Below are 27,954 nucleotides of genomic sequence, written 5' to 3'. Positions count from 1 at the left end.
TCTAATATATGACAATTTAAATGAAGATATTTCGTATACTTAATTGTTTAAGGGGTTAAAGTTCAATTTCACCCGGATCAACGAATTTTATAAATTTGTTTCTCAAAAACTAAAATGTAAAAATAATATCTAATGTGTGACAATTTGGATGAAAATATTTAATATGTTTTAAGGGTTTAAGAGATGAAAGTCTACTTAAAAAAAGAAGAGAGATGATAGTCTAAATCTACTTTGTCCAACGAAATTTAAACATTTGTTTATTCAAAATTAAAATGTAAAATAATATTTAATATATGACAATTTTAATAAAAAAAATTAATACTCTTAAAAAAAATTAATATACTTTACTTAAGTTTATCAAAGTGCAATTTTACTTGGACCAATATTTTATACATGTGTTTTATAAGAATTAAAATGTAATAATATAATATTTAATGTTGACAATTTTAATAAAATATTAGTACACTTTACTTAAGTTTAAGGGAGCAAAGTGCGGGCCTAGTGAGTTTAGCTCAGTTGATAGGGACAATGCATAATATATGCAAGGTCCGAGGTTTGAACCCCAGCCACCACAAAAAGAAAAAGAAGATCAAAGCGCAATTTAAGTGACAACATAATCTATATAATAAACTATAACATTACCTCATAATCATTGAATGTTTCAATCAAAGCACATAAGGTGGCATCCCAACTCACAGGAAGTAACACAAATCTGGTTCATGCTCGGTCCAGTCTGCACTTGAAAACACTGATACATAGGATTCTATACAGAACTTTAACAAACAAACAAAAGGGATTATATTGTGCTTAAATTAAATGTACACATGGACCAACAGGAAAATCGGACAGGCAACATTATATAACCCTTAATCATTGTAACTCAGGCTTCCTAAAGTAACCCCTACTAAGACCCTATTTTTGGATAAACAACTTAAACTTAACTAAACACTTAACAATTAAACGTTCAGCATATAAATACTTATATATAAGCTATTCCTATAACAAAACATACAAATAAAGCAATACTGTCAATTTCAAATCATATAAAATAGCGGTTTGCTCAAACTCTACTCCGCCAAAGTGCTATAGTACTGCTAGATCCTCTGTTTGACCGCATTATGTACTATATAGCGTATTGCAGAACTATAGCTGTATGTTCAAATTGTGCTACACTATAACCGACACTATAGTCACCATTTGATAACACTGATATGAAATCAAACTATTTTCCTATAAGCTATAAGCCGTTTTTATAAGTTATCCTGAAGAGCTTGAGGAAATAAGCATAAAAACAGCTTATGGACGTGACACAAGCTGTTTTCATAAACCCTCCCAAACAGTTTCACAAGTTGTATGTATATAAATTCAAATAAGTCAATTCAAACAACCCTAATTCAAGCTAACCTAACTGAGCATAATTTACTATGGCCATGAGAATTAAAACATTGCATCCATTTTACTTAAAATACCAATGTCAATACTAAGTGAAGAATACATTTTAAAATAAAAAATGGTATTATACTAATGTAAGTTGCCACAAACCGGGCCTCAAGTGAGAACTTAACCTTTCCTTTTAGTACCAAATTTTTCAGTGTAAAACATTACAGAATACAAGGAAGTTTTCTAAAAAAAAATTATATTTGGTAAGTTTTTTGGTTCCAAGTTAATACATATGAGCTAAACATATTGTACTAAATGAAGTTCTAATAAACACGATTACCATCGATCCATAACCACATCATTGCCAAATTCTCCATCTTCAAGTTGCCCACCTTCTCGATGAGAATCACGATGGTCTCTCCTGTGTCTCTTGTGCCGACCTTCATCGGATTCATGACCAGAACCATGCTGCTCCATTTATCCCAGAACAAAAAATCAGCACATTCAATCAGTGAAACAATAAATGACAGCAGAAAAAACATACAATAGTGAACAATGGTTAAAAACAGACAAGTAATGAATCTGCCTACCCGTCTGGATTTCTTGCGGTCGCTGCTGTGACCGTGAGATTTCTTGGTTCTCTCTTTATCAGTTTCGTGAGAAACATGGTCCGGACTTTGATGCTGCTTCCTTTTGTTTTCTTTAGAGATGTGGACCTCATTTAAGTCCACACTGTCACTGTCTGTTCTATCCCTCTTATGTGTCTCCTCTTTCCATCTTTCACGCCCTCCCTCTTTTTCCCTTCTCTGCTTCGATTTCCTTCTTTCTCTTTCCTCCCTATCTTTCTCCTTCTTTGCCTATACAAAATTATATTTCAGAACTTGTTAGCTACCAAATGAATACGTTTTTTCACCAAAGATAATGCAACCACTGCAAGTGAGTCCAATAATGAATAGTAAAAATCAGAAGGATATTCTGTTGTTTTAGAAGTAAGCTTGCCTATGTGGATTGGAGAACAGTAATGTAAAAGACAGACGTTAATACTTTCCCAAAGCAACAGAGTACATATCTGGAATCATCTCACATATTCTCGTAGGTTACCAACAGTTGAAAATTTGAAAAATATTTTGCAGATATTCATATTATTGTGACTCGCTTAGTATTTATTAAGAAAGTTCATAGGTATCATTTCCTGATCATTGTAAATTTGCATGGTATAGTAAGAAGTATGAATAGAAAATTCCCGATGCCTTAAAAGTAAAAGGTATTCAGCAAAAAACAAACACACCTATATGCTTTCACATGTGATTGATGATACATTTATTAAGATGTCCAGATTGAGCATATGTATAAATTGGTAATAATACAGACAGAATCAATAAAGAAAATAATTTTGGTAGTCATTGGAATTAGAAAGCAATTGACAAGATGACTAATTGTCCGCAATGAATTAGCACTCATTTTCTTCCTTTTTCCCCTTTTAATTGTCTGAGGGATTTGAACTTCATATGAAGACAGTTTTAATTTAGTGTGTAAAAGATAATGGATGAGAAACATAAATCTCAATTCTCAATTGTGGATGAAATGATCAGAATTCATACCCTTTCCTCTTTCCGTTTCCGCTCATTCTCCTTTGCCTCTTCTTTCAGTTGTGCAACATACACCTCAAACATTTGCTTGCTGAGGCTCACATCTCCAATAGATCTAGAAAAGCATATACAATCAGTAAAAATTAAAATCAGGAACAAGAATATTATTAAATTAGGATGATATTAGAAATATTATGATTTCGCTTATACATTGAATATATAATGACCTCAAAAATATTTAAAAGAGGAAAGGAATATTTATATTTCATGCTTAAAGTTTTCGTAATTCAGACCTGAACTCTTGGCTATCTTCAAGAAGTGGCCTAAAGTCCTCCCACTTTGAAGACTCGGTAATGTCCTGCAACAATTACGCAAAAGATAAAAATATTTATTTCCCAATCATTAACAACGTGACAACACTTATTAGTCAATGACCGCAATACCACACCTTGGTAGAATATAGTAAATGGAAGAAAGCATCTGCAAGACGTTTACGCTTCTTAGCTTCCTTCTCCTCCTTCTCCCTAGCTCGTTCCAGTAGCTCGTCAAACACTAACTGCAGGATAGCACAGAATCAGACCAGACACGGAGAAGGGATATTTTCCAAATAAAGAATAATTAGAACTAGACTTAAGAAAGAAAACTTTCTTAAGAGATGGGATATCTTTTAAACGCCTTACCATAATGAATCAAGTTTGAAGAAAATTTAGGACAGTCACTCACCATGGTAAACTACTCATATTCATAAGTCGGAAGTTTGATATGAAAAGTGTAACTTCAGACTGTTTCCAGTCAGTCGTCATAAAAAAAACACTTCCAAAGGTTTTCCTATTAACTGCTATACTGAGAGAGAAAACTCGCTCGAACTAATCTTGACCAACAGAATGAAGTTTCATGCCAAGTGAAATTAAGAACTTCAGCATTTTATAACGTCAACCAACATTTCATAGGATGGGCAAAGAATGCCTGCAAGTATGACCTAGATATCTGCTCTCAATTGAAACCTCAAGTATAAAACAAATCAAGCTCGAATTTTGGAATAAGATAGGATATTATCTAGAGATCTACTATGTCTAACAGGAGTACATGTGCTAAATTGACTTAATCCACAATAGTAGTCAGAGTTTTCTACTTACCTATTATGCCAAGGAGTTATGAAGACATGAGTAGATTTGATGGTTTGAGGTTTTATGGGCGATGGCCTACTTGGTTGGCTGTACTGTTATTCAATGGTACTTTCAGATCAATTAATCCCACAGATAGAGAACTTGGCTGCAGCTGTAGTTTGTTAGGAAAAAAAGTGCATTGAACAGGTTCAACTGGTAGGAATGAACAGTGGATAGGGGAGAGGAGCTGGCCCGTGCTCCCCCCGGATTGTTGAGGCGGTTCAGGCATGAGTTGTGTAAGTGATTTAAGCTCCTTACAAATCCAATTTGATTTACAATTGAGAATTTCATGTGGTGGATTCATGAATAAGGGAAAGATGAGGTGAAGGCTGGTTACAAAATAATTAGTTCAGGAGACCTTTATTATTCATTAGAGACAATCGGCGCCTTCAAAATTAAGTATTCACCCCAGTGAACTGGGTCCGCATACAAGAAGCTAATAGAGAGAAAATGATATAATACAACCAAAATAATGGAGAATCTTATTGAGAGGAGATTGAAAGTGGCAAAGGAGGTGGAGATACGGTCCATACCAAACCATCCAGACAACATGTTGTGGGTATTACATGGAGATGGTCTCTGTTTCTAAGGACTGCATCCATGCAGGGGAGGTGCGTAAGTTCTTGAAGGAAGAATTGAGCTTTGATCTCTACTTGGGCCAATAACTGCAAGAAAGGGTTCATGAAAGGTGTGGTGTGAGTGGTGGCCCGATGAAAGGACATTGATGGCTATAGAGCCAGTGTTCGTGGGGCAAGGAGGTATATGTGCTGTATTCCTTTGGAGAACTAATGAGCCCAGCTCAATTTACTAAACATGAAGAAAAGGTGGAACTTAAGCTGGCAGAGCTGAGATTGTCTTAGCTTCACCCTGGCAGCCTACATACAAAACCTTGTATCTTAAGATATAGATCTCGGATTAAAGTGGAACTTGTCTCAAATGAAATTTGAAACAGAAGGAGATAAATACAGTTGGTAAAAATTTCATAATTTTGGGATAGCCTGATGTAATCTCAGTTTGATTAAAAAATCAGACCAAGTGCTATCACAGAAACACCCTGACAGCCTTCACGTGGAAAATTATATATTGATTTGTAGAACCTAATTTAAGGTGAAACTAGAATCACTAGAGAGGTGACATTTGTTCCTCCACTTGATCAAAATTTCAGATATTTTGAATCCTTGAAACAATCTCGGCCTCTATCCAAAGTTTTCATAAATATAGTTATAATCCTGATTTGGAAGGCGGTCTTTGTAAGAGTTAATAAAATTGGTTTACTTAGATGTATGAGAATTACCACAAGGGGGCTAAAAATAAATCAGATCAGACAAAATAAAATGATTGATATGATAATTTTTTTTTTTTAACAAACAAAAATGAATCGATATGATAAATATTAAAACCAAAACTTGTCAAGAGTAATAAATAAATGATTAGGTGACCAGCTTACTTACTTATCAAAGAGACTTACGATAATTATTCATGCTTATAAAATTGAGCTTGTGATAATGATTTTAAAAAAATTATTTCACGGTTTATACTTTAAAACTTGTTTTTGGATTCATGGATATAAATATAAGTAAAAGGATAAACCACAAGTTCAATCATAACTGTGATGAAAAGCTTGAGACACCATTCATTGTACAACACAAATTTGCAATTGGTACCGAAATGTAAAAAAACATATACCCATGGATGTGTGTCTTTGTCACTTGTGTACCTACCTTTAGGTTGGAATCAGATTTGGGTGGAGAGCTAATGTGTTCTGATAAAGCTGATTTGAAGTCTTCAAAAGTCCAGGTTGATGACAACGTGATCTGAGAAGTATGATCATCGTATATGTCAGAAAAGGATTTTTAAGCAGAAACCACAGAATAAATCTTTCATACCTTCGCCGACTTCACTGCATCTTTTATTTGACTCTTTTCTTCTTGATACTGTAACATTAAATAAGAAGGAAGATTAGGTTTTTATAAGAACAGTTTTTTTCAACTCCAAATGAGTCGAGGACAGGATACATAAATGTAGAAGTCATTCAGCTCATACGAGTCGAGGAACAATGCTATCTCAACATAGTAAGAAATGTATAATGAAAATTATCATTTTCCCCCAAATTAACTTTTTTTGCCGAGCAATATTTTCAATTCATTTAGGATGGTAAAAATTCTTGTGGGTGTGCTTCTAACTAAAATCATTTGATGCCTCATGATTTAACAGAAGAGAAATTAAAATTAAAAGTATCTCAAATGATGATTATTTATCTTGCCTTTATAGTAAATTCAAATTTAAGTTACTCCCAAGAGCATCTTAAAAGGAAAAAATATATTTTGAGAAATAATCGTGAGGAAAGAATGAAAGGTACTCTGATGGTTCAAAACCAACCATAAAGACAATTGAGCATACTCACTTGTTTCTCCAGCTCTTCAACAACGTCTTCAAACAATTCTTTTGGGGTTGAACCTGAGGTGTTTGACGCCACTGCTAGATAGGCGGGCAAGTCTTTTACCTACAGGACCACCAAAAAAAACATCATCATCACTGTAAAATAGTCTATCCGAGCTCCCAAGACAACAAATCACAATTAAAACAAGGTAACGATTTAATGAAAGAAAGCAGAAACAGAAAGAATCTAGAAAATGTAAACAGAAAGATGAATAACCATAGTGATTGACAGTTAACCTGTGAATGATAATCACGCCAGTGAGTTTTTGCAGTAAGAATGCCTGCAGTGGTATGTTCATCCATCAATTTGCGGAATTCATCACGGTTTTTACGTTCCGTCTTTCTCAATTCTTCCTGTTTTGATTGAGAACAGAGATGAGATTATGCAATGAAATAAAGGAAGGAAGTAGAGTCCTACAACCACTTGTATAGCATAAACATAACAGCACCTTCTGTATCTTCTTCTGCTCTTCCTCTTCCTTCTCTAAATCACGCAAATAATCCTGGAAGGTAAAATATAAATTAGATTTGTTGGAAAATATCACTAATTTAGGGAGAATACAACATAAGATGTTGTTATAATTAGTTTCCATTGTTTCCTTATTTGTGATGTTTCCAATAAATATTGTAAACCTTGAATGTATATATGTTTGTGTTCATGTGTATATAATTTGACGGTGTTGAGGGTTCCGTAATTTATTTGCCCGTCTCAAGATAAGACGAAAATTTCAATATTACAGAAGTTGAATCATGATAATAGTTTGCTTTAATTGTGAAGTAAAAAAAAAATAAGAAAGTTACTTGGAATATTTCCAAGCGATCAATTTTCTCAAGCTGAGAGCATCTTTCATCAGCCTCTAAGCGGTCTTGAACTTTTCGATACTGCGTATTAGCCTATGGAGAAGATGATGAATGCATCAATAGAAATGTCAACATCACACAAGGCCTTTAGAAACATAATGAATACAAAAACAGTAGTTACCTTTATAAAGTCACAAGATTCCAAAAATTTCCTGTATTCAACTGTATTACGCTTCCGTTCCTCTAGTACTTTCGCCCGTTCCTAATGAAAATTCCACAGGTTGATATTCACTAAAAGCATTTTAAAAGATTTGCAATTTTAATGCATTGAACACAACCTAAAAAAAACTCCCTCACTGTCCCTTGTTCTACTCTTAACAAAAAAAAAAAAAAAAAGATTCCCTTGTTCTATCTACTAATAATAACATACTTCACCTCCCTTCAAAAATAAAAATAGCACACTTCACAAAGAGGTCCATAACATAATTCAGCTACAGCTTAGAATTAAGTAATGCCAAATCCAGCAATTTATATTTGAATAAAATTTAGCATGGGTTTGAAACCACCGTAACTAAATCTTGCTTATCCAGAAAACATCGTATTTAAATCCTAACCAAGACAAGTGTGACAGATGGAGGAAATTTTAGTTGTACGCATGCAAATGCAGGAGACCAGTATTATACTACCAATGGAGCTAACACACACATGTAGACTGAAGTTTCTGCCCAGAAGCAAGGCAAACATGGCAGGTAATGACAAATATGTGCGTGTATAAAGGATAGAAACAAGTGAAATAACCGGAAATATGTATGTAGGCTATAAAAATGATTGAACAATTAGATAGTAGAATGCACCTTGTTTAAAAGTTCCTCCAAGAAGCTCTCAATCATATCCTTGCGATCTCTTTCTCGCTCGACAGCCTTGAAACGCTCATCATTTTCAAAAATAGCTATTGCTTTGCTGAGTTGATTTCCAAAAAAAAATAAAAATAAATCTATAGCAAGATTCCATGTATATTTATTGAAAGATTAGGCCACTCTAAGTGTAGAAAAAAATAAATCCAAATATCATGAAGTAAAAAAGAAACCTGTATCTAATGGATGAAGTCAACTCCGTGGACTCCTGGAAAATAATTGTATGAATTAGCAATAAAATGCACAATCAAAGAAGTGACATGTAATATGTTATAAAGATATGACAAAGCAGATAAACCTACTTCCAACATTTTTCTAAAATCCTCCCGTGCTTTTTTGTGTTTCATACGCTTTTCCTCTGCTTCCTGTTTTTTCCTTTGACTTAAGTACTGAAAATAAAAACAGCAGCATTATCATCTCATAAACATAAGTTAATGATGCAGCACATTGGCCAAAATAGATTAGAGATAGCAATTTTGTAAGATTGCCAATTTACAATTAAAAGTGATGTATCAATTTTGTAGGATTGGAAAACAAAGTATATATCCAAGAATATAGATCCCAGCAACCAATCCTTTCCTTAGTCTCTTAAACCTAATGTATTACTACATTCTGATAATAATAGCAATTAATTAAGATAGTAATTTAACATAATTACCTGTTTGAAAAAGTTTGGACAAATGAAAAACTAGATTTATCAAAAGAGATGGTGGGGATTATGGATATAAGTATAACAAATGAACAACAATTTTAGGATCGATATAATCAAGCCTAAATAAAGGCTGAGAACAAAGGAAGAATAAGAAGTCCCAAGAAAAGATGAAAATAGATTCCGACAAGTACGGGAAATTTAACCCTGGTCTGAACTTAATTAGCCAAATTTATGCTACCAGAAGGAGATTTTAATCGTTTTTTAAAAAAGGTCATAACAAATCAAATATTCAAAAAACATTAAAAAAAAAAAAATATTCCGTATGAAGTGAATTTATCTTCATAAAATCTTCCATCTTTAATATCTATATATTTGATCAATAAATATGAAAGAAGATCGAAACTGAACGAGATAATGACAGATGATATATTTGAGCTGAAGTGAAGTGCAGGCAAGCGGAAAAAATAAACAAGTGCCAAGAGTAACGGGGAATAAGAGACCTCTCCATGGTTACATAAGAATTACCTCATTGAAAGCTTGCTTCCTTTCTCCGAGAGATTTTAAGGCACCATACCTTTTGTCATTAATTATTAATCTCATAGCCTGAATGTCAATGCCAAGCAAACCAAAGAAACAGGAGAAACGTTCAAAAAGTAATAACTAATAACTTATATAAATAAGTCAAGTAAAATATATCAATGAATTTAGATAAAATATACCCGTTCCCAATTCCAGTCATATCCAACATTTACAGACTCCAAGAGTGCTTTGAATGCATCTTTAGCTTCCTGAAAAGAAATATAGCATATGCTCAATGCCTGGGGGGGGGGGGGGGGGGGGGGGGGGGGGGCGAGAGAGAGAGTTGACATAAAAGATATTTCATTCTCATACCATCTTATTCGCATAAACTAAGGATTCTGGCTCAACTGACTTTGTTTCTGAGGCCACGTCATTAACGTTCTCCCCTATTGAATCAATTTTTCCATCCTGCATAAATAAAGATTTAATCAGCTTGCTAACCGCCAGAAAAAAAATATCTAAGAGACATTAAGATTACAATAAGAGAAGCATACTTCTTTATCTTCTCCTAGAACTCCATCAGCAGAACCTACAGTATCTTGAGCTGAAACGTTACTGACGTCATTCCTACAACATTTTACAAGAAATAAATAAAATGAAGAACCAGCAGACAAAAATGAAATCATAGAATGAACATGAAACTAGCAGCATAGGGAATACATTGGTGTTGCAGCAGTATTAATATCAGAAACAAAAGCTTTATCACTTCCCACGCTGGAATCTGATGGAGTGATGATATTTACGGCCACCTCGGGTTCATCCACTTTTGTTCCAGTTATAGCGATGGCAGTAGGAGAATCGCGTGATCCAGAAGTTATCTCAGATTGCAAATTACTTGGGGACGTAGTAACAACTGGTGCAACTGAAATAGGACTTGATTGTTCGCCTTGAGCAGGTAAAGATGAATTATCTGCACTAGGCATTGTTTCAGTCACAGAATTTGCAGAGGGTTGAGTACAGGGAGTCAGCAATGGCTCAGGAAGTGTTCCGTTGACCATTGCCTTTCCAACTTGCTCACGGGCAAACTTGAAGCAAAACACAAATACAGGAAAGAAACATGAGTACAAAAACATGTGGAACAAAATAACCCAGAATATTTTAAAAAAATAAAATAATTTGTTTTCAATGGAGGAAACCTTGAGTTCCTCGGGAATTAACCACTTTGATTCCTTAGTGATCTTGTTGTAGTAATACCTACAGAATTTTCAGAAAAGCGAAAAGAAAAATCAGTAACAAGCATTAAAAACAGAAGAAAAAGACAAATTAACAGAGCCAAGACACACTTTCTTCCATCAGGACTCGTATACTCCTTCCAGTTTGTTGATGCGTCTACCCTCTAACAAAATGAAAAGAATGGAATAAGTGGATAGCTTATTATAAGGAGAGTTCCTTCTAAAGAAATAATTTGATAGGAAACAGCAAATCCAGGAAATAATTGGGCAAGGTAAAGGAACAATTACTAACACGCCAGCTGACATTAAGAACTTAGAAAACCAACCTAATTCTCATTATATATTTATAATCATTCCTAAGCAAAAATATTAAGTTCATTGGCATATATGAATTTGTACTGCCTACTATTACTCTAGTCCCCAATCATTCAGAATCCAGACCACGAGTAAATAATAATTTAACAAATATTTGCACATAATGGTCATCTGAAGATGCAAAAAATTTAGAGGCCGCATATTATAGTAATGCCAATTATATTCAGCTTCCACATTTTATATTTTTATTTCTCTTCCAAGTCAAACTGTAACAGATACATTGTACATTCATACCAAGAGTCCATAAATGAATGCACCTGCAAATTTTCTTTGTAACCATCACTCACAGTCACTTTTCTAAGATCCTAAAATTAGACAGCAGTAAACCGCGTATAGAAGAAATAGAAAGCAGTGCAGAGTAAACCGCGTAAAGAACAAATAGAAAGCAGTACAGCTTATTGCCTTATTGCTTCCATAGCAGAAACCCAAGTTCCAAGGCATGGGCAATACATAAGAAAATCAAGGGTCTAGCTAACTTGTGCCCTAAGGGCACAAGATAAGATACTAAATGTAGAAATTTAATCTTGGAAATTGTGCATTCATAACCTTAAAAGCTTAAAAACTTGTCTTTTCAATGCAATATTTATTTTTTAATTCTATTTTAAGATCTTTATCTTGTACCCTGAGGGGCTAGGGCACAAGTTAGCATTTCCCAAAAATCAATGCCGATATTTTTAAGTAATCATTATTCTACAAACAGGAAGATTGGTAACATTCTTTTGGATCAATACATAAATAACAATATTTGAAACCATTAGTATGAAATAAATACAAAAAATTGTCTGAACATTTAGAAGCATCGGGCATGCGCAATGCACACACATTTTATTAACAATTTAAACAATGATGCAATGATAGAATTTAAAAACATTAAAATAAAAAAGCAGATACAGTAAGTAGCAAAGGCACCATGCATATTCTACCTCTCAATAGAGTAGCACCACATGTACCTATAACTGTAAGCATCTTAAAGCTATGGGAGTCACATGTAAAGTAAAAGTGGAAAAGGCATAAAAAACAGCCACCAACTTTGAGGTGCTTGGAGTGATACAAATAGACAACCACCATATGCTCAAAATGTTAGGCAAAATGGACATACTAGAATCTGTCTCTTAGAATACATTGAATTAGCTTTGTGCAGAGAACTATAATGTCATCAGAAATCGCCTTGAAATTGATTGACACTTATCTTTGTTCTTTGATCATTAAAAATTGATTGAATAAGAGATCTATCATTGCAGTTCTTCTCTTATTTAAACATACAGTGTATATTATCAACATAATTTTTGCATTGTCCATCAATGCCTATGAAACAAATAGAAGACGGTAATTATCTACAGTAGAAATCAATCAAAGAAAAATAAAAGTATGTGCACACACATGAAATGGAACCAGAGAAAGAGCACTTTATTTTCAGAAGCAAACTTAAACATGTATATGTAACTGTTCAGCACACAATGAAGGAATAAGAATTTTTATTCTGTATTAAACAATGGATACTAAAAATAATCTTAGGACAAAATCAACTGTTCTCTGTCATTCTTTCTGATTTGAAGGGAATAATTTTCATTCTATATTTTAAATGAGAAGTGCTAACAACACACTTTCTAACACAATCTCAAATTGGTTGCAATTCAATTGGATCCCACGAAATCATGTAGGCCCCACATAAATTTAGTGGAACCTATTTAAAATCAAACCAATTAGAGAGTGTGTTGAGAAGAATGTCTGTTGCTAGCATAATTCATTTTAAATTTTAGAAGAATGTAAGAAAAATATTCTACAGCATCATCCAAGAAAAACAAAGCTGATATCAGACAGTCCAACCGACAATTGTCACAAAACTGACCTTACAATAAGACGTAAAAGTCAAGATTGATGGTTGCCTGCCTGAGAGAAAACCCATTCAATGAAGAGTGAGCTAATGTACCGGATTATTTTCACCACACATGGACAAATAGAAAGCAAATAACAATTAAACTTGAATATTTTTGACACAGCTAATATTGTACTAAGTGACCAAAAGAGACATGTAAATTTCTCAACTTTCACCAGAAACCCAAACAGTATAAGATCCTAGGGCATGACCAACAAATCAAACAACAACATGAAAATGAAATTAACGTATGACTCACCTCAATAGGTGTCATCAATTCAAAAGGTTTCTCCCAGCTAGATAATTTAGTCCTCTTATTGTAGTAAAATCTGTAAAATAAAGAGAAAGTTTATAAACTGAGACTTGTAGACAGATTGTACTAGAAAAGTTTTGAGCATTACTCAAAGAGAATATAAAATTGACCCAAGTACATCAAGAATATTTAGAAATTGACGGCAACATAGGCCCAAGGGATAAGTCTATATACCAAATAATAATGGTAATTCCCCTTCTATAGATGGTTTGTTGAAATAATTTTTTATGAAAACCAAAAGTTAAGATGGATAGAGATGTAAACAAATTGCAATCGGTAGCAAGAGTGATGACAGTATAAGAATCCATCCATTAAACAGGAACTAATCTCTTTATTTGTAGTTACGATACCATTTTATTCAAGAATGATAACATCAGGGTAAGCTAACTACTGCCTACACCTAAACTTTGCTTGGAGCCCATGTGATAGGTAAAAAAAGGACAAGGGGCGTAATGAAGACAGGCACAAAATTCTATAAAAGAGAATTTCAAACCCGATGATAGCTAAGGGGATAGCATATTAAAACACTGGTTGTAATCCTCACCTATTCTCACTCTCACGACCCCATATCTATTTTCAATCATGGTCGGTAACCTAAGATCACTACTAAACATTTGAATCGTTTACCTTCTTCCAGTAGCAGAAGTGTGCTCGATCCAATCTGAGGAGCTACCCTTGGCAAGGTGTGGCTGGACGATTGTAGCCTGAAATAAATAAATTGAGACTGCATAAAATTCCCGCTGAGTTAAAACATAGAATCCGTGTGAAGTCAAAAATAAGTACGACTCATACTGAAGGCATGACAGTTGTAACTGTGGGTTGCTCGCCGTTGCTCTGAGGAGCTGTACCAGGAGTAATACTCTGGGATGATGAACCAGCGGGAGGTTCGATTTGGGGAACGGGTTGGTATTGGCTAGTAGAATTAAAATTATTTTGTGGCGCTTGACCGTAAGAGGAGGATGCAAACTGCATAAACGCAAACCTTGAATCAGCACTTGTGTGATAAGGTATTAAAGTAAATTATCCACTAAATACAAGCCAAAACTTTACCATAAACGATGACGAAATTGACATTCCTGGGCCACCTAAACCTGGTGTGTATTCATTCGGAGCTTGTGAATCAGGCTGTGGCATCATGGATTCAGACGAGGTTTGCATATTCGGCCTCAGAACCGGCATTGGAATCATCTGGGGTGGAAGTGGTAACTGCTGACCAACTCTCGGCTGAAACTGTTGAATTGGTTGAGAAAATTGCGGCTGTTGATTTTGAGGCGGCATTCCAACGTTAAACTGTTGGTGGTAATGTTGAGCCGGCATTGGAACAAATTGTTGTTGCTGCTGCGGCGCAGGAACAACGGGACGAAACTGCAGAAACAAATGGATTTATTCATATATACAATAATTTGACCTGGAGCTGATTCCATACCATAACAGTCAGTAAAAGTAAAAATAAAATAAAATAAAAGCATTACTTGGACAGGCATGAGTTGACCAAAATTGCGCTGAGGATCCATTGAACCGGGAATTGGAGGCCGAATTGGCTATTACAACATATAGAAAAAATATAATTAAAAATATAATTTAAAATAATGGCATATAAAATAAAATCATCAAAATTTTGTAGTTCTAGGTTATCTATTGTACCTGTAAGCCTGGATATTGTGGATTGTTATTGGACATCTAAGCAAACAAGCCTCCAATTCGAAATACTAGTAATTGTATTGTAATCTATAAGAGTGAACAAAAATATATCTATCAATACAAATTATAAAGCAAAAATAATGAAATAAGAATGAAGAATTGGCAGGGAAAATAATGAAATAGTGACATTGAATTGAAGTAAGTAATGAAATTCAATCTGACGGTGGCTTATCTATATCTATAGATAAATAATAATAATAATAATAATAAAAAGAATGAATGTGGGAGAAAATGAAAATACCAATGGAAACGAAAGAAGGTTTATGAATGGAGTTCAATTCCTAACGCGGGGTTTTATTTTGTTGAAACTGAAAGTGATCGACCGAGCGTGCGAGATTGAGAGAGAAAACGAAGGAAGACAGGAGTACTTGATGATTCACACCTTGGTAAACTATATGTATGTACTCCTATGTCGCTTTAGTTCTTAATCAAAAAAGTACGTTTTCTTCTACTTTTTTTTTTGTCTGGGCTTCTTTTGTTTTTTAGGTTTTGACCCAAGGGGAAATAATAATTGGTGACAATTGCTATCCACACCGTTTTGTCTATTAATAATCTGCTTGGGGTGTATTAAAATGTCTAGTTTAATGATGTTCTACAAAATTGAGATAAATATATTATGAGTTGTTTTACAAAATTGTTCTTAATAAATGATATGAGAAAAATTTGAAAGAAGAGATAGTAATAAATAATTAAGTAGTACTATATAACATTTCCTTAAAAAAGATTGAAAAAGTTGGTATCATATATAATTTGGAACAATTTTTTTTTTAAAAGAAACATATAATTTAGGACGGAGCGAAGAATAATTTTCTAAAAAATTAATAAAGGTAAACATGGAAGAAAAACATATGACCTATAAGCTTAAATGATATTTAAAATAGCATCTAGAAAATAAGCTATAAGCTAGTGCTAAAATGATAGTTATCAAACGAGACTATTTTTTCGGATGAGCTTATGGGTCTATTTAGTTCGAGAGTTTTGGAGGGGAGGGGAGGGGAGGGAAGGGGAGGGGAGATTTTTAATTTGAAGTGTTTAGTCAATTTTTAAAAGGGGAGGGGAGAGGAAAGGAGGGGGGCAAATTTTATCAATATTATCCTTATAACAAATTTATTAATATTATTATTATTATTATTATTATTATTATTATTATTATTATTATTATTATTAGGTTATATTATCCTGAAACAACTTTTATTATTATTATTATTATTATTATTATTATTATTATTATTATTATTATTATTATTTGGTTATAGATTATATTATCTTGTAACAATTTTTATTATTATTAAGATTAAGATATATTATCCTTATAATAAATTCTATTCCATATTATTAACAATTTTTCCTTGTAACAACTTTTATTACTACTTGTAACAACCCTATTACTAATCAATTATTCCATCGTTTACAACGTATTGTTATCGATTTTATCGTTATTGTTTTGTTACTTTATTATCTTTATTTAATTAAGTTTAAAGGTAACGTCGAAAAAAAACTTTAAAGGTAAAACAGTAAAATAATTTTATAATCCCTCTCCTCCCCTTGCAAAGCAAACACATTTTTAATTAAAATATCCCTCATCCCCTCCCCTCCCCTCCTAATTCTCGAACCAAACGGACCTTATAAGTTTTTGCCCATAAGTTATAAACTAACTTTTTGATCAAACCAAACACAGCCTAAGTCCAACTTAGTGAACACGATACTCCGCTCATAACCCTTGTTTCCATTGCTGAGAAGAGATTATATATAGTGTATACATACATGACTTGAAAATTTCGAAATCAACAACACCATGAAGCTTAGACTCAGATCTTTAGAATCGAAAGAAACCCTTAAAATCGAAGTTCCTGATTCATGTTCCTTTCAACAACTCAAATTCACAATCTCTCAAACCATCCCTTCATCTTCTTCCTCTTCTATTCATCTCTCCCTCAACAGAAAATACGAAATCAACGCCGCCTCCCCAAACGATTCCCTCCACTCAATCGGCATCGCCGCAGGCGACCTCATCTTCTACACTTTCAACCCTAACGCTTTCTCCCACAACGAAACCCTCCCTCACAAACCCATCATTCAAAACTCGCCGGAAATCACCCCAATTGACGAAAAGTCTCCGACTTTGAACACCCCAGAAGTGAATGACACAGAGATGGTTGATGGGTCTGATGAGGCGGCAACGGCGATGACTGTAAAGAATAATCCAGAACCTGATTTCGTGAAGAGGGTTATTAAGGAAGCGCTCGGTGATGATGTTAGTGATTTGAAGCTGTTGGTGTTTGCAGTTCATGCTGTTATTCTTGAATCTGGGTTTGTTCGTGTGGACGAGGATTCGGGTATGGCGATTAGTTGCTCTAATCTTCTTGATGATATGTCTTCTTCTTCATCAATGATATCTTTGAGGTACACCCTTCCTGAGATTCTTACTAATGGTTCATCTCATGCTGTGAATTTGAAAATTCAGACTTTAGGGAATTTTGTGAATGTTTGTAGTTCATTATGTGATGATGCTGGTTCAAGGGTGCATAGGGTTTATCTAGATAAATCTAGATTTGCTAAGCCTTTAGAATTGATGCTGGAAAATTCTGAATTTAATGGTAATTTTAACGATGGTGGAGATAAAGTTTTTGAATTGTGGAAGATAGTGAAAGATGGGCTTGCATTGCCACTATTAATTGATCTTTGTGATAAAGCTGGATTAGAACTTCCACCGTGTTTTATGCGGCTTCCAATGGAGCTTAAGCTGCTGATATTTGAGTATCTTCCCGGTGATGATTTAGCCAAAGTTTGTTGCACATGTTCTGAATTGCAGTACCTTGCCTCAAATGATGACTTGTGGAAGAAGAAGTTTGAGGAGGAGTTTGGACAAAGGAGGGTGAATGATATGAAGTTTTTTAAGAACTTGTTTGCTCAGTATCGGGCAACAAAGAAGAAATTAGAGCAACCAATTCTTTTCCAAAATCCTCGTCGGTCTGGTATTATGAGGTTCTTTCAAAGGAGAAGATTTCCTAATCGTTTTGGAATGCCTCCAATTTGGGGTGGAGAGTATGATCTGCAGCCAAATTTCGTTGTAAATCTCCCTGCATACGCACCAAGGCGTACTTTCATTCCCCCGTGTCATCTAGGAGAATTTCAATGAATAATCCTATGAATTGAGTTGCTGGTACTAAATCGTTTTTAATTAATCTTTGTGTTCAAAAGACCTTTCTAGAGGGAATATATGATAAATAACTGGCTGTGAATGATGTGAAGAGTTTTATAAAATGTTATTAGTTCCTTTTGGTTATACATTTTGAATAGAATATAAGTATTTATGGTGTTAGTAGGAAATGGTTGTTTTCCAATGTCTTTGTTCCTCCTCCTCTCTCTGTATGTGTGTTAATGTGTAGGTAAATCCAATATCTGTTCAGCATAAGCATGTAGATAATAATGTTTCAGAATAATTTTTTACCAATTATGCTAATGGAACCACATATTTTTGCTGTTTAGATATTTCATTGTTACTGAAGTTAGCCACACCTTTGATGTGGCACACACTAAAAAAAAATTTAGGATTTGTTTGTGCTGTTTACAAGCTGTTATATCAAACATAAATAACCAAAGGAAAATAATAGCCTTAAGCAGGGTCAATATGAGCAGGGCTGGCCTAAGGGCCAAGCAACCCAAGCAAGGGCTTTAGGCCTCAAAATTATGGGTGAAAAAAAAAGGCCTCTAAAAAATTAATTTGGTTACAAGTATATTATGACAGATAAATTGCAGACATTTGCATAGTTTAACTCACTACCAAAAAGGCCTCAATTAATCTTGGTCATAAATTCAAATTTTGGTCTCCACAAAATTAATTTTATATAAATATTTTGTTAAAAAATAATAATTTTATAGGTCACATTAAAATTTTTGCTTTAGGCCTCTTAATCTGTTAGGCCGGCCTTGAACATGAGGCTATGTGAATCAAATCATATTCCCCTAGACTTAAAACCTGTTTGTTTATAATACCTTGGAACAACATTGAACTTGCGTTGGCGGTAAAACAACATTTTGTAGCTTCATATTTTTCACAGCAGAATCACGTTGATTCGAAAAATGCAATTGTGCTGCAGTTCCAAATGAGCACTTAGCGTCTTGGTTTCGGCTTCTGGGATTTAGAATGTGTACTCTGTTTCATTTTGTTTTATAATGTGGTGTATACTTGGTGAATGATGGATATGGTTTTCGTGTTGCTCTCTGCATAATGCAAAATTGTGTTGTAGACTTGGCATAACCAGTGTTGTTTTGTGACAATTTCTGCTTGCTGTTATGCTTTTTTTTTTATTCAAAAACGAAAAGAAAAAAAAATCATATCCCCCCCCCCCCCCCCCCCCCCCCCCCCAAGCCCATTTCCCTAATATGCATCTAACACGTCACGACCGAGCACAAGTTTAGGTTGGTACACAATTTCCTTTCCCTTGTTTTTATTTTGTATTCCCTCTTTGTTCTTTTCATGTTTTACGGTAGTCGTAGATTAAATTCTTGTTCAGCATCGCTGAGTTTGGGTAAATTAGAGTGTGGTGCCGTGATTTTACAAAAGTTATTCTTCTACGCCTCTGTTTGGTTACGCGTTTGTGCACCCCCAAACTCACGTTTAGACCCTTAAACGTGGTTCTTCCCTTTTCCTGGCATGTTTGGTTACCTCTTCAACAATTAATTCTGTCTTCTAGAATCAATTCTACAAGAAGCCAGAAATCGTAGCTTCCATGTCCAGCCCCAAATCTATTCACTATTTGTTGTCAGTTTGCATTTACATAATTCCTTTCATTCCTTTATTGCCCTTGTTAACAACCATCAAAGGCTCCTACCACTTTCAAAACTTCAAAGAGAGAGGGAAAGTGAGTATGGAGGCCATTGATTCTGTCTTGGATCCACTCCGAGAATCCGCTAAAGACAGCCTTAGGCTAGTTATGTGTTGCCACAAACCTGATCAGAAAGAATTCTCCAAGCTGTGGTTCATATCGTGATTGGTATAGTTGAATTTGGTTAAGATGAGGGAAACTACAGTCGCCTTAGGAATTCAAGTTATTACTATAAGATAAGATTCGATTAACAACACCATTGCCTCATAATATGACATGATATCATATATATTTAGTATTTTATACTGAGATTTTGATTGATTCTCTTGGTCCTCGGACCAGAATTTGTTGCTGTAAATAAACACCACAGTTTCACAGTTTGCTATTGTAGCCATTGGATGCACATGTTTTAACTTTATCAAATTATCCAATGGTTAAGATTAAAACCGTGTTGTTTTTAACTGCACCAAATCCATGTCCGTGCCTTTTTAATAGAAACACACAGTTACACTATCTGTGAGAAGACATGATACAGGTTTAAAGCTACTCAGATGCACACATTCTCCCTTTGATAGCTTAAACTTTCACGTCAATATACTTTTAACAAAAGCGTTTTCACAATTTCTTGTACAAGTCCCGTAGAAATATTTGAAAACAGATATCACGGGTTTGAATGGTAGTTAACTACCATTTTTATATATGGTTGGGTCCCTAACGGTTCATAACTAACTACCGTTCACATGCGTACATTAGCTAACTATCGTTTACATGTGAACTGTAGTTAACTATTGTAGGAGGTATTTTCAAAAGTTTGAGGAACTTGTGAGAGCCACTCTCTCTGCCTAAAGAGCAATATTTGATTTTGTGGTGTTGTCACATCTTCTTTCAACTAGCATCCACTTAATCTAAGCTTCCTTGAAGTTCCCAATCTTTCTGTCATGAACCACTTCCTATGACAAAACCTTTCACAAGCATATCATACTAGAAGCAACCCTTCATACTCAACATTACATGCTATCTTCAACGGCCTAAACTTCAAAACCAAATCATGTCTCAAGTCCACTCTCACATAAAGCATACCAAACTCAACTCTTGATTAGCCATGTTTACCAAGACCAACATCTATGTGCAAAAAAGAACGGTCTTATATCTTAATCGTATGACATTGACAAACAATATTACCAAAGAAAAGTAGTATTTGTGTATTATACAACTCAATACGGATACTTCGAATATTTACTTTAAAAAATAAACTTAAAATATGTATCCGCATTTCAACTCTAAAAACTATGCTTCCAATCGATCATGTATGGCTCATAATTTAAAACATTGGCAAAATCGTTGAATTCTTGAAATCGCATAAGTAAATGGTCTTTCAACAAATCAATAACCTCCACATGATTATTTGTTTTCTACGTCCTCGCTACCTAATTTTGCACGAATCACGATCTCACGAGATCATCTTCGTCGTGTACTTCTTCGTCCTCTTCTAGTTATAAAGAATCCCTAGCAGAGCTTGTATTGTACTCTCCATTTTCCTTTGATATTTCATCCTAAATAATACAATTTAAAAACAACTTGTCTCACTCTTCAAAATATAACACAACATCAGCTAAGCCTTTTCCATCCTTGGAAAAAGAAAAAAAAGAAAAAAAAACAAGTATTTTTCCACTAGCTGTCTACTTGAATCAAATTAGATTATAATGCTATATCATATGCCATACTATGGTCCAACTAATTCATCTCTAAATCTTTCTTTATAGTTTTTAGCAGGGCCGTTCCGGTAAAATCGGAGGCCATGTTCAAATATTAAAAATGGGCCCCCTGTGGAAAAACAAGATTTTTTAAGCAATAGTAATCATCTATTTAAGTTGTAATAATATGAAAAAATAGTCGTTCTTATTAAGCAAAAGTAAATTTGGATGGGAAGGATTAACTAACTTGTGTTGAACTTAGCTAACCACTAATTGTTTTAATATTAAAATTTGGGTTCATATTTGATAATAAAAAGAAACACCAAAAACTTAAAAAGAATCATCACTTTGTTTAGTGCAAAATGGGTCTTAAGTATATTGGTTGTTGTTGCTTAAATAAAGTGTCTTTCTTATCTAAATAGTGACAAACTAAAAAAAATAATAGCAAATTAGTACTAGCATGCATGATTAAACTTAAAACAATAGAAAAAATACTAATTATTTAACGGATTTAATTTGCATTGTTAATGGAAATAGATGACAAAAAATTCAAGATATATAGTAGTTTTCTACATTCATAGATAACTCTGAAATGCATTTTAAATTGCAATGGCCTAGTAGTTGTGTATGTAATTGAGACTTTTATATTTGGCTCAATTGTATTCTATTTTACCACTAAACTATTCCAAGATGTCAATTGATTTTTTATATTTTATTATATATACGTATCACTTTTGAGTGCTATATTAATTTTTTTTAAGCTCCTAAGATTGCGAGGCCTGATGTCGTCGCTCACCTTGCACATGCCAAGGGTCGGACCTGGTTTTTAGGATGATCTTTCTAGGTGTTGCTCCGTCTCTAGTGATCTATCCGTCTTGCATCTAATATACTCTTTTTACTGCAGAATCTATACATCTTATAACACCAAAAAAGATATTTACGTTTTACTCCATTCATCTTATAATAATTATTGTATTTTTCAATTTCAAACATATTAAGTAAACATATTCCCTAAAAAAACAAAACAAAAAGTAAACATATTAAATTCTCTAAGAAAAGATAATAAATAAAAGAAAGAAAATGATAATTTTACTAAAGTCCTTCAAAAAAAAATTACTAAAGTATCTTTAGATGCTATTGATGTATTTTCATTACATTGATGTAAAATGAAAAATAATAATTTGTGTGTAATGCTCGTGGTATTTCCTGCTGAGATAATCACATAAAATTTTGAAAATACTCATGTGTTTTAAATTTTTATCATGTTATTTTTATAAATCAATGGACGCATGTGAATGCATGAGTCTTTTGATAGTTTTTGTATATTTAGTATATGATTATTCTAATTAGAATAATGCTAACAAGATACTCTTTGGGCCTGTTTGGTTTGGCTTCTGAGAAGCAATTCTAGCCCAAAATCAATTCTCTACAGTGCCAAAAGCAATTCTAGCCAAAAACAACGTGTTTGGTTCAGCTTTTCAGAATTGCTTTTATCCTCCAAAAGCAATTCTCCATGAAGCTACAAATCCTAGCTTCTAGCTTTTCTAGAATCAATTCTTCTTGAACAACGTGTATAGGTTTGTATATTTTATTATTACAACATGTTATTTTACTTTATTGTCCTTTATCAATTCTCATTCTTTATCAATTCTCCTTTAGCTATGTCTATTTTAGTAATTATACATTCAAAAGCAATTCTACATAATTGCATCCAAACATAAATCATTTTGTTTAATCAATTCTACATAATTGTATCCAAACATAAATCAATTCTCTCAGAATCAATTCTGTCAGAATCAATTCTATCAGAATCAATTCTCTCAGAATCAATTATATTCAAAGCTGAACCAAACGGGCACTTTAACACACATATTTTTTAACTCACTTTTTTTTTTTTTTTTTGACAAATTTAACTCACTCTCTTTTATTAGTTAGGTTCATATGAGTCACACCAAATCAATATGATTTTGGTGGGATCCAAGTCAATTTTCACTAAGAAAATAGTGCGTAAAAAAATGTGCGTTAAATATTACGTTGTTAGTATATTTTTCTTCTATTTATTTCAAGTCTCAATGTGTGAATATTTTTATACTATTTAAAATTCAAACTATCAAATGTTAACTGCTTTTCTTTTGACCGATCCGAAAACTGTTTTTTAATTAAATGTATAATGATGATAAACGTGAACCTTTGGTTTTCAAGTCAGTGCACTCCACTGCACTAATTTGCACTCCACTGCACTAATTATTATTATAAGGGTAAAACATGATTTTCTATTATCTCTCAATTGAGTCGAAGGCGATGGAGTCACCCAATGATAAATTGCGAAAGATGAGTGGTTCGATAATTAAGAAAAGAGGCCAAAATGCGAGCAACATTAATCCTGACCTTTTCCGAAAGCAATTTCTTGCCTCTCTTGATCTCAATCAACCTGTAGAATTTAAATCTCAAGATCAATACAACTATGAGGTAATCTATTTTTTTGATTGACTCCGTTCTTATATATTTTATTCTACAATTTTGATATCTCCGTATTAAATGATGTAATTTGTGTTATTTTCAATTAACGCAAACAATATGACTATAGACTATCAATTTATATTTTTCTGTCCTTTTTTTAGTTTTTTCTCTTTTTAAAATCACCTAGAACTCTATAACATTATCTGGTCCTAGTTATGTAATTTTAGTTTATGTCTTTGGTTGTACATTCAAAGGTTGAACCAGTACCAGTGGAAACACAGAAAAGAAGGGTCAATGGTTCAATGGTGAATGAGAACATTGATCCGACACAGAAGTTATCATCTGGATCGAGCTCTAACAACTTACATGACGCTATGAAATCTAAAGATTTATCAACTCCAATTTTAGATTTCGAACTTGGTGGTACCTCCGAACAAGATCAACCATCAGCTTGTGTGAAGGGGTGCAAGCTTTGCATGATGTTTGTGATTGTTTCAAAGAACAACCCAAACTGCCCAAGGTGCAAAGCGTGCTTGATAGATGTTGACAATGTTTAATTAAATTATGCGGGAAAAAAAGGAAGGAATAGTTGCATTTAAGTACTCGTGTTTTTTGAAATAAAGGATTTGATATCTTTATTTATAAATAAATAAGGAATAAGATAAATATATGTTCTATCTCGTGTCATTGTAGTTTGATTTTACCTTATATATTCTAAATAATTATATAAAAAAATCCTTAAGAGAATGATCTAAAATAAATTATCAAGCAGGGGTCAAACTATTTAAATCTACAAAAATATTAAATGACACACATACATGTGTGTATGCGCTTGCAATCCTTGCAAATATAATACTAATAATCTTTGTATCGTTCAAATTTTATCAAATATCCTCAAAGTGACGTATACTCCCTCCGGTCACTATTATAAGCAAAAATGAACTTTTTAAGTTCATTCATTAAATGATGTATTTAGTCTATATTATTGACCAAATACATCATTTAATAAATGAACCTAAAAAGTTCATTTTTGCTTATAATAGTGACCAGAGGGAGCATTAAGCGAGGATATATCGAGCCAATTGATAAGTTTATGCGTACGTGCCCAATGAAAAACTCTATTCTATGTTTATATACTACTATATTTATTGGTTATGTTTGCTAGCTTTAAGACACGCACTCTGTGTCCATTTGTCCTATTTTTTATCGCGTTAATGAGTATAAATTACAAACAATAGTTTTTATGGAATTTTAATTTGGATTGAAAGTATATGTATAGATATTTTACACTTTCATATTGTAACAAACTATACTTATTTTTTTTCAATGAACACCAACAATGTAAGAAATATAATATATTTTTTTTTATGGTTTTGAATGACACCAACAATATAGACAAATTTATTTAAGGGTATAATTGGAAGTGAAAAAGTCAAACCAAAATCACATGTTCCCTTTATATGTAGCATAGATACTTTAGTAGTTTTCGTATATTAAATGCATGACAATTATATTTATTTCAAGTTTGAGTGCGCAAATATCTTTATAATATAAAATGGCAAGTATTCTGAATTTGGGTATATTGATGATAAACATGAATCTACGACTTTCAAGTAAATGCAGTTTAGTATATGTGAAATGGTTATTAGACACATAATTTGACATCAGCATCATATTTTTATATGATTTATCCTCTCATTGTGTCCAAAATCAACGTCTATTTTATGAGTATTTTATATATCAGATAATGAGTATTTTATATTTAATGAGTATTTTACAATGTGTTACTGTATAGACAAAGTTTTCCTCTTGAGTACAGGGTGTCTCCAGTGATTATAATCACCATGACTGATCTTATGCTCACTCTCTAAGCGGGAGGGTGCCTGCCTGCAAAAGAGGCACTAACGCCCAAGTGTTGTCATTTAACAAAGTATTTGAGTGGGGTATAAATGAGCTAGGTGATTGTATATAGGGGCGAGACCCCTATTTACACTGACGTCTCTAGTGTGATATTCCTTGATTGTTGCTATCATTTCTCTTGCGATACGTTGCCTTATGTTACGTGATACTCTAGTTATTTTTGGGTAATTACATATGAGATTGGTAGAAACACTTATTCGATTTAAGTGAACCCCCGTTTAAGTAGGAGTGACTCAGTGCATATCACATGGTTTGTTTAATGTAAGTAGGAACGACCAGATAACTATTATCCATAAGTTGGTTTTGCTCAAGGTAGTGGTGCACAACAATTCCCTAATAGTAATATGAATGACAAAATAGGTTGGATCCGTTGGGTCAATATGTTTAACCATTTTTAAGTGGGGTGTACAGATATCTTCAATCCAACACTAATAAGTTGTCCGCTCTGCTTAAATCGCTAAACCATAGTTGTCAAAGCGGAAACGCGGCGCGGCGCGGCGACCCCAAAAATTGACGCAGCGCGGTATGCGGGCGCGACGCGGAATAAAAAATTTCAAGTCCAATACTGGGCAAAATCGTGACATGTTTTGGGCAAAACGTGACACGATTTTGCCTCACCTCTGAAGCTCTTCAAAAAATTTCTAAGTTAAAATTGGGTGTCATTCGACATTTTCAAAAACATGTCACGATACTAAAATCGTGACACGATTTTAGCACCCAAAAATTTTTCAAAGTCTAATTCTGGTGGCATTCGACATTCTCAAATCGTGTCACATTGGCTAAAACGTGACACGTTTTCTGGGCAGAAAGTTTTTCAAATTGATGGATCGTGACACGATTTAGCCCAATCGTGACACGATTTTTGGTGGTTTTCAAAATTTTACTGTTACAAAACCAAATCATGGCACGTTTTTGGCCAAACGTGACACGATTTTCCCAGCCTATAAACAAACCCAACACGATATTCATTCCATTCACTTCCAAAAGTAGCCAAACTCTGCCAAAATTTTCCCAAAACCTTAACCTTCGAACTTCCAACCCTTTTCTACCAAAAATCTTCATCTTTTCGTCCCCTAATCACCAAATCATCACCATCAACCTTCATCATCACCCATAACCATATTCATCATCTCCATCCTAACCCTAACCCTAATATTTTTCCTTCTCTACAAACCCTAACTTTCATCAACCCAACCACCCAACCCTAACAATGGTTGAAACAAGGAACAAAGGCAAGTCCCAAGCCCCATCCCAGCCATCCAAAAAGACCAAAACCGCCCCCAAACGCAAACAACCTGTTAAACCGAACCCTAACACCGCTCCACCACCATCTGTGAACCATAGGTTTTACAATAATGCTGCCCGAGACCGTTTCAAGGACATCTGTGGCTATAGGGTGATCCTCGAGAGAGGGTTCGATTTCACTAAACTCATATCCAAAACCGAGTTCCATCAAGTCATCACTGAGAGAGGGTGGGAGTCCCTTGTGAGCATGATCTTTGAGCAGGCCAATAAGATGGCGGGGATAAAGTTTTATTCAAATGTTAGGTACATGGGGAGGAAGTATGTGTCTTACGTGAGGGGGAAGGAGATTGACTATAGCCCGGATAGGATCAATGAGTTGCTGGAGATTGTGCCACCGGAGGCTTGTGATGTGAAACGGAGGATGGAGGAGGGTAAGAACTGGGATGATGAGAGGTGGGATGAATTATTGCTACAGATTTGTGTAGAGGGTGCGAAGTGGCATGGAGGGTCGCACATGTTGTTGAGGGCTGACTTCAAGCCCTATGCTAAGGCGTGGGCATCTTTTGTGGTGCAGACTTTAGAGGGCACTTCTTGTACTTCAGAGATTCCGTTGCCCCACTTGCTTATTTTGTCTGCTATTCTTGATGGTGCACCCATCAATGTTGGTGAGTTGATTTCCAACAATATATATATGTTTGCTTCATGTACAAAGAAGGCGCTTCCTTACTTGAGCCTCATCAATTGGCTTTGTGAGGAGCAAGAGTGCGATCTATTTGCCAATGATTTGAGTGCAGCCATGATGAAGCCGATCAATGACACCTACATGGATGGCTTTGTCAAGGATTACCA

The 27,954-nt window shown here is 34.1% G+C and overlaps 3 protein-coding genes across 5 annotated transcripts; 2 read left to right on the top strand and 1 right to left on the bottom strand.

The window, feature by feature from the left end:
* Positions 1-385: 385 nt before the first annotated feature.
* On the bottom strand, positions 386-15,356 carry LOC146958785 (pre-mRNA-processing protein 40A-like). 3 transcript variants are annotated; one of them, XM_085740312.1, is made up of 30 exons: positions 15,199-15,356; positions 14,901-14,984; positions 14,729-14,797; positions 14,307-14,621; positions 14,049-14,222; positions 13,884-13,960; positions 13,203-13,272; positions 10,804-10,856; positions 10,657-10,714; positions 10,181-10,545; positions 10,015-10,087; positions 9,833-9,928; positions 9,661-9,729; positions 9,467-9,544; positions 8,592-8,678; positions 8,463-8,497; positions 8,230-8,335; positions 7,557-7,637; positions 7,376-7,468; positions 7,024-7,077; positions 6,812-6,928; positions 6,540-6,638; positions 6,022-6,069; positions 5,857-5,949; positions 3,418-3,525; positions 3,263-3,327; positions 2,982-3,084; positions 1,971-2,237; positions 1,721-1,848; positions 386-733 (listed from the first exon to the last, which is right to left on the bottom strand). In XM_085740312.1, coding segments are annotated over exons 2-30 (3,018 nt in total). In that variant the 5' UTR covers positions 14,937-14,984; positions 15,199-15,356; the 3' UTR covers positions 386-732. The 3 variants fall into 3 exon arrangements, 2 of the variants coding, with proteins under 2 accessions (XP_085596438.1, XP_085596437.1); XR_015024729.1 differs by lacking the exon at positions 386-733 and having other exon boundaries at positions 1,497-1,848; positions 4,106-5,949; XM_085740311.1 differs by lacking the exon at positions 386-733 and having other exon boundaries at positions 1,497-1,848.
* A 1,255-nt stretch (positions 15,357-16,611) lies between these two features.
* On the top strand, positions 16,612-18,287 carry LOC146958784 (F-box protein SKIP22-like). The gene has a single exon (XM_085740310.1). The coding sequence runs from the start codon at positions 16,753-16,755 to the stop codon at positions 18,094-18,096; it is 1,344 nt and encodes a 447-aa protein (XP_085596436.1). The 5' UTR covers positions 16,612-16,752; the 3' UTR covers positions 18,097-18,287.
* Positions 18,288-23,784: 5,497 nt separating this feature from the next.
* On the top strand, positions 23,785-24,497 carry LOC146958783 (uncharacterized). The gene is made up of 2 exons (XM_085732830.1): positions 23,785-23,949; positions 24,195-24,497. Exons 1-2 carry the CDS (start codon positions 23,812-23,814, stop codon positions 24,495-24,497), a joined length of 441 nt encoding a protein of 146 aa, XP_085588956.1. The 5' UTR covers positions 23,785-23,811.
* The last annotated feature ends 3,457 nt before the right edge of the window (positions 24,498-27,954 follow it).

This window comes from Medicago sativa, chromosome 1 (genome assembly GCF_051527215.1).
Source record: "Medicago sativa cultivar Bolivia chromosome 1, Bolivia_mono, whole genome shotgun sequence".
Lineage (NCBI taxonomy): Eukaryota > Viridiplantae > Streptophyta > Magnoliopsida > Fabales > Fabaceae > Medicago > Medicago sativa.
The sequence above is the reverse complement of the archived record's forward strand: the minus strand, read 5'-3'. Positions and strand labels throughout refer to the sequence as shown.

Coding starts and splice junctions, on each gene's coding strand:
- LOC146958785 (XM_085740311.1), bottom strand. CDS start 14,936: ATGTCCAATAACAATCCACAATATCCAGGCTTACAG. Junction 8,679..9,466: donor GGAAGCAAGCTTTCAATGAG/GTAATTCTTATG, acceptor TTTTATTTTCAG/TACTTAAGTCAAAGGAAAAA. Junction 3,085..3,262: donor GAAGATAGCCAAGAGTTCAG/GTCTGAATTACG, acceptor ATGCTTTTCTAG/ATCTATTGGAGATGTGAGCC.
- LOC146958784 (XM_085740310.1), top strand. CDS start 16,753: ATGAAGCTTAGACTCAGATCTTTAGAATCGAAAGAAACCCTTAAAATC.
- LOC146958783 (XM_085732830.1), top strand. CDS start 23,812: ATGAGTGGTTCGATAATTAAGAAAAGAGGCCAAAATGCGAGCAACATT. Junction 23,950..24,194: donor AAGATCAATACAACTATGAG/GTAATCTATTTT, acceptor GTACATTCAAAG/GTTGAACCAGTACCAGTGGA.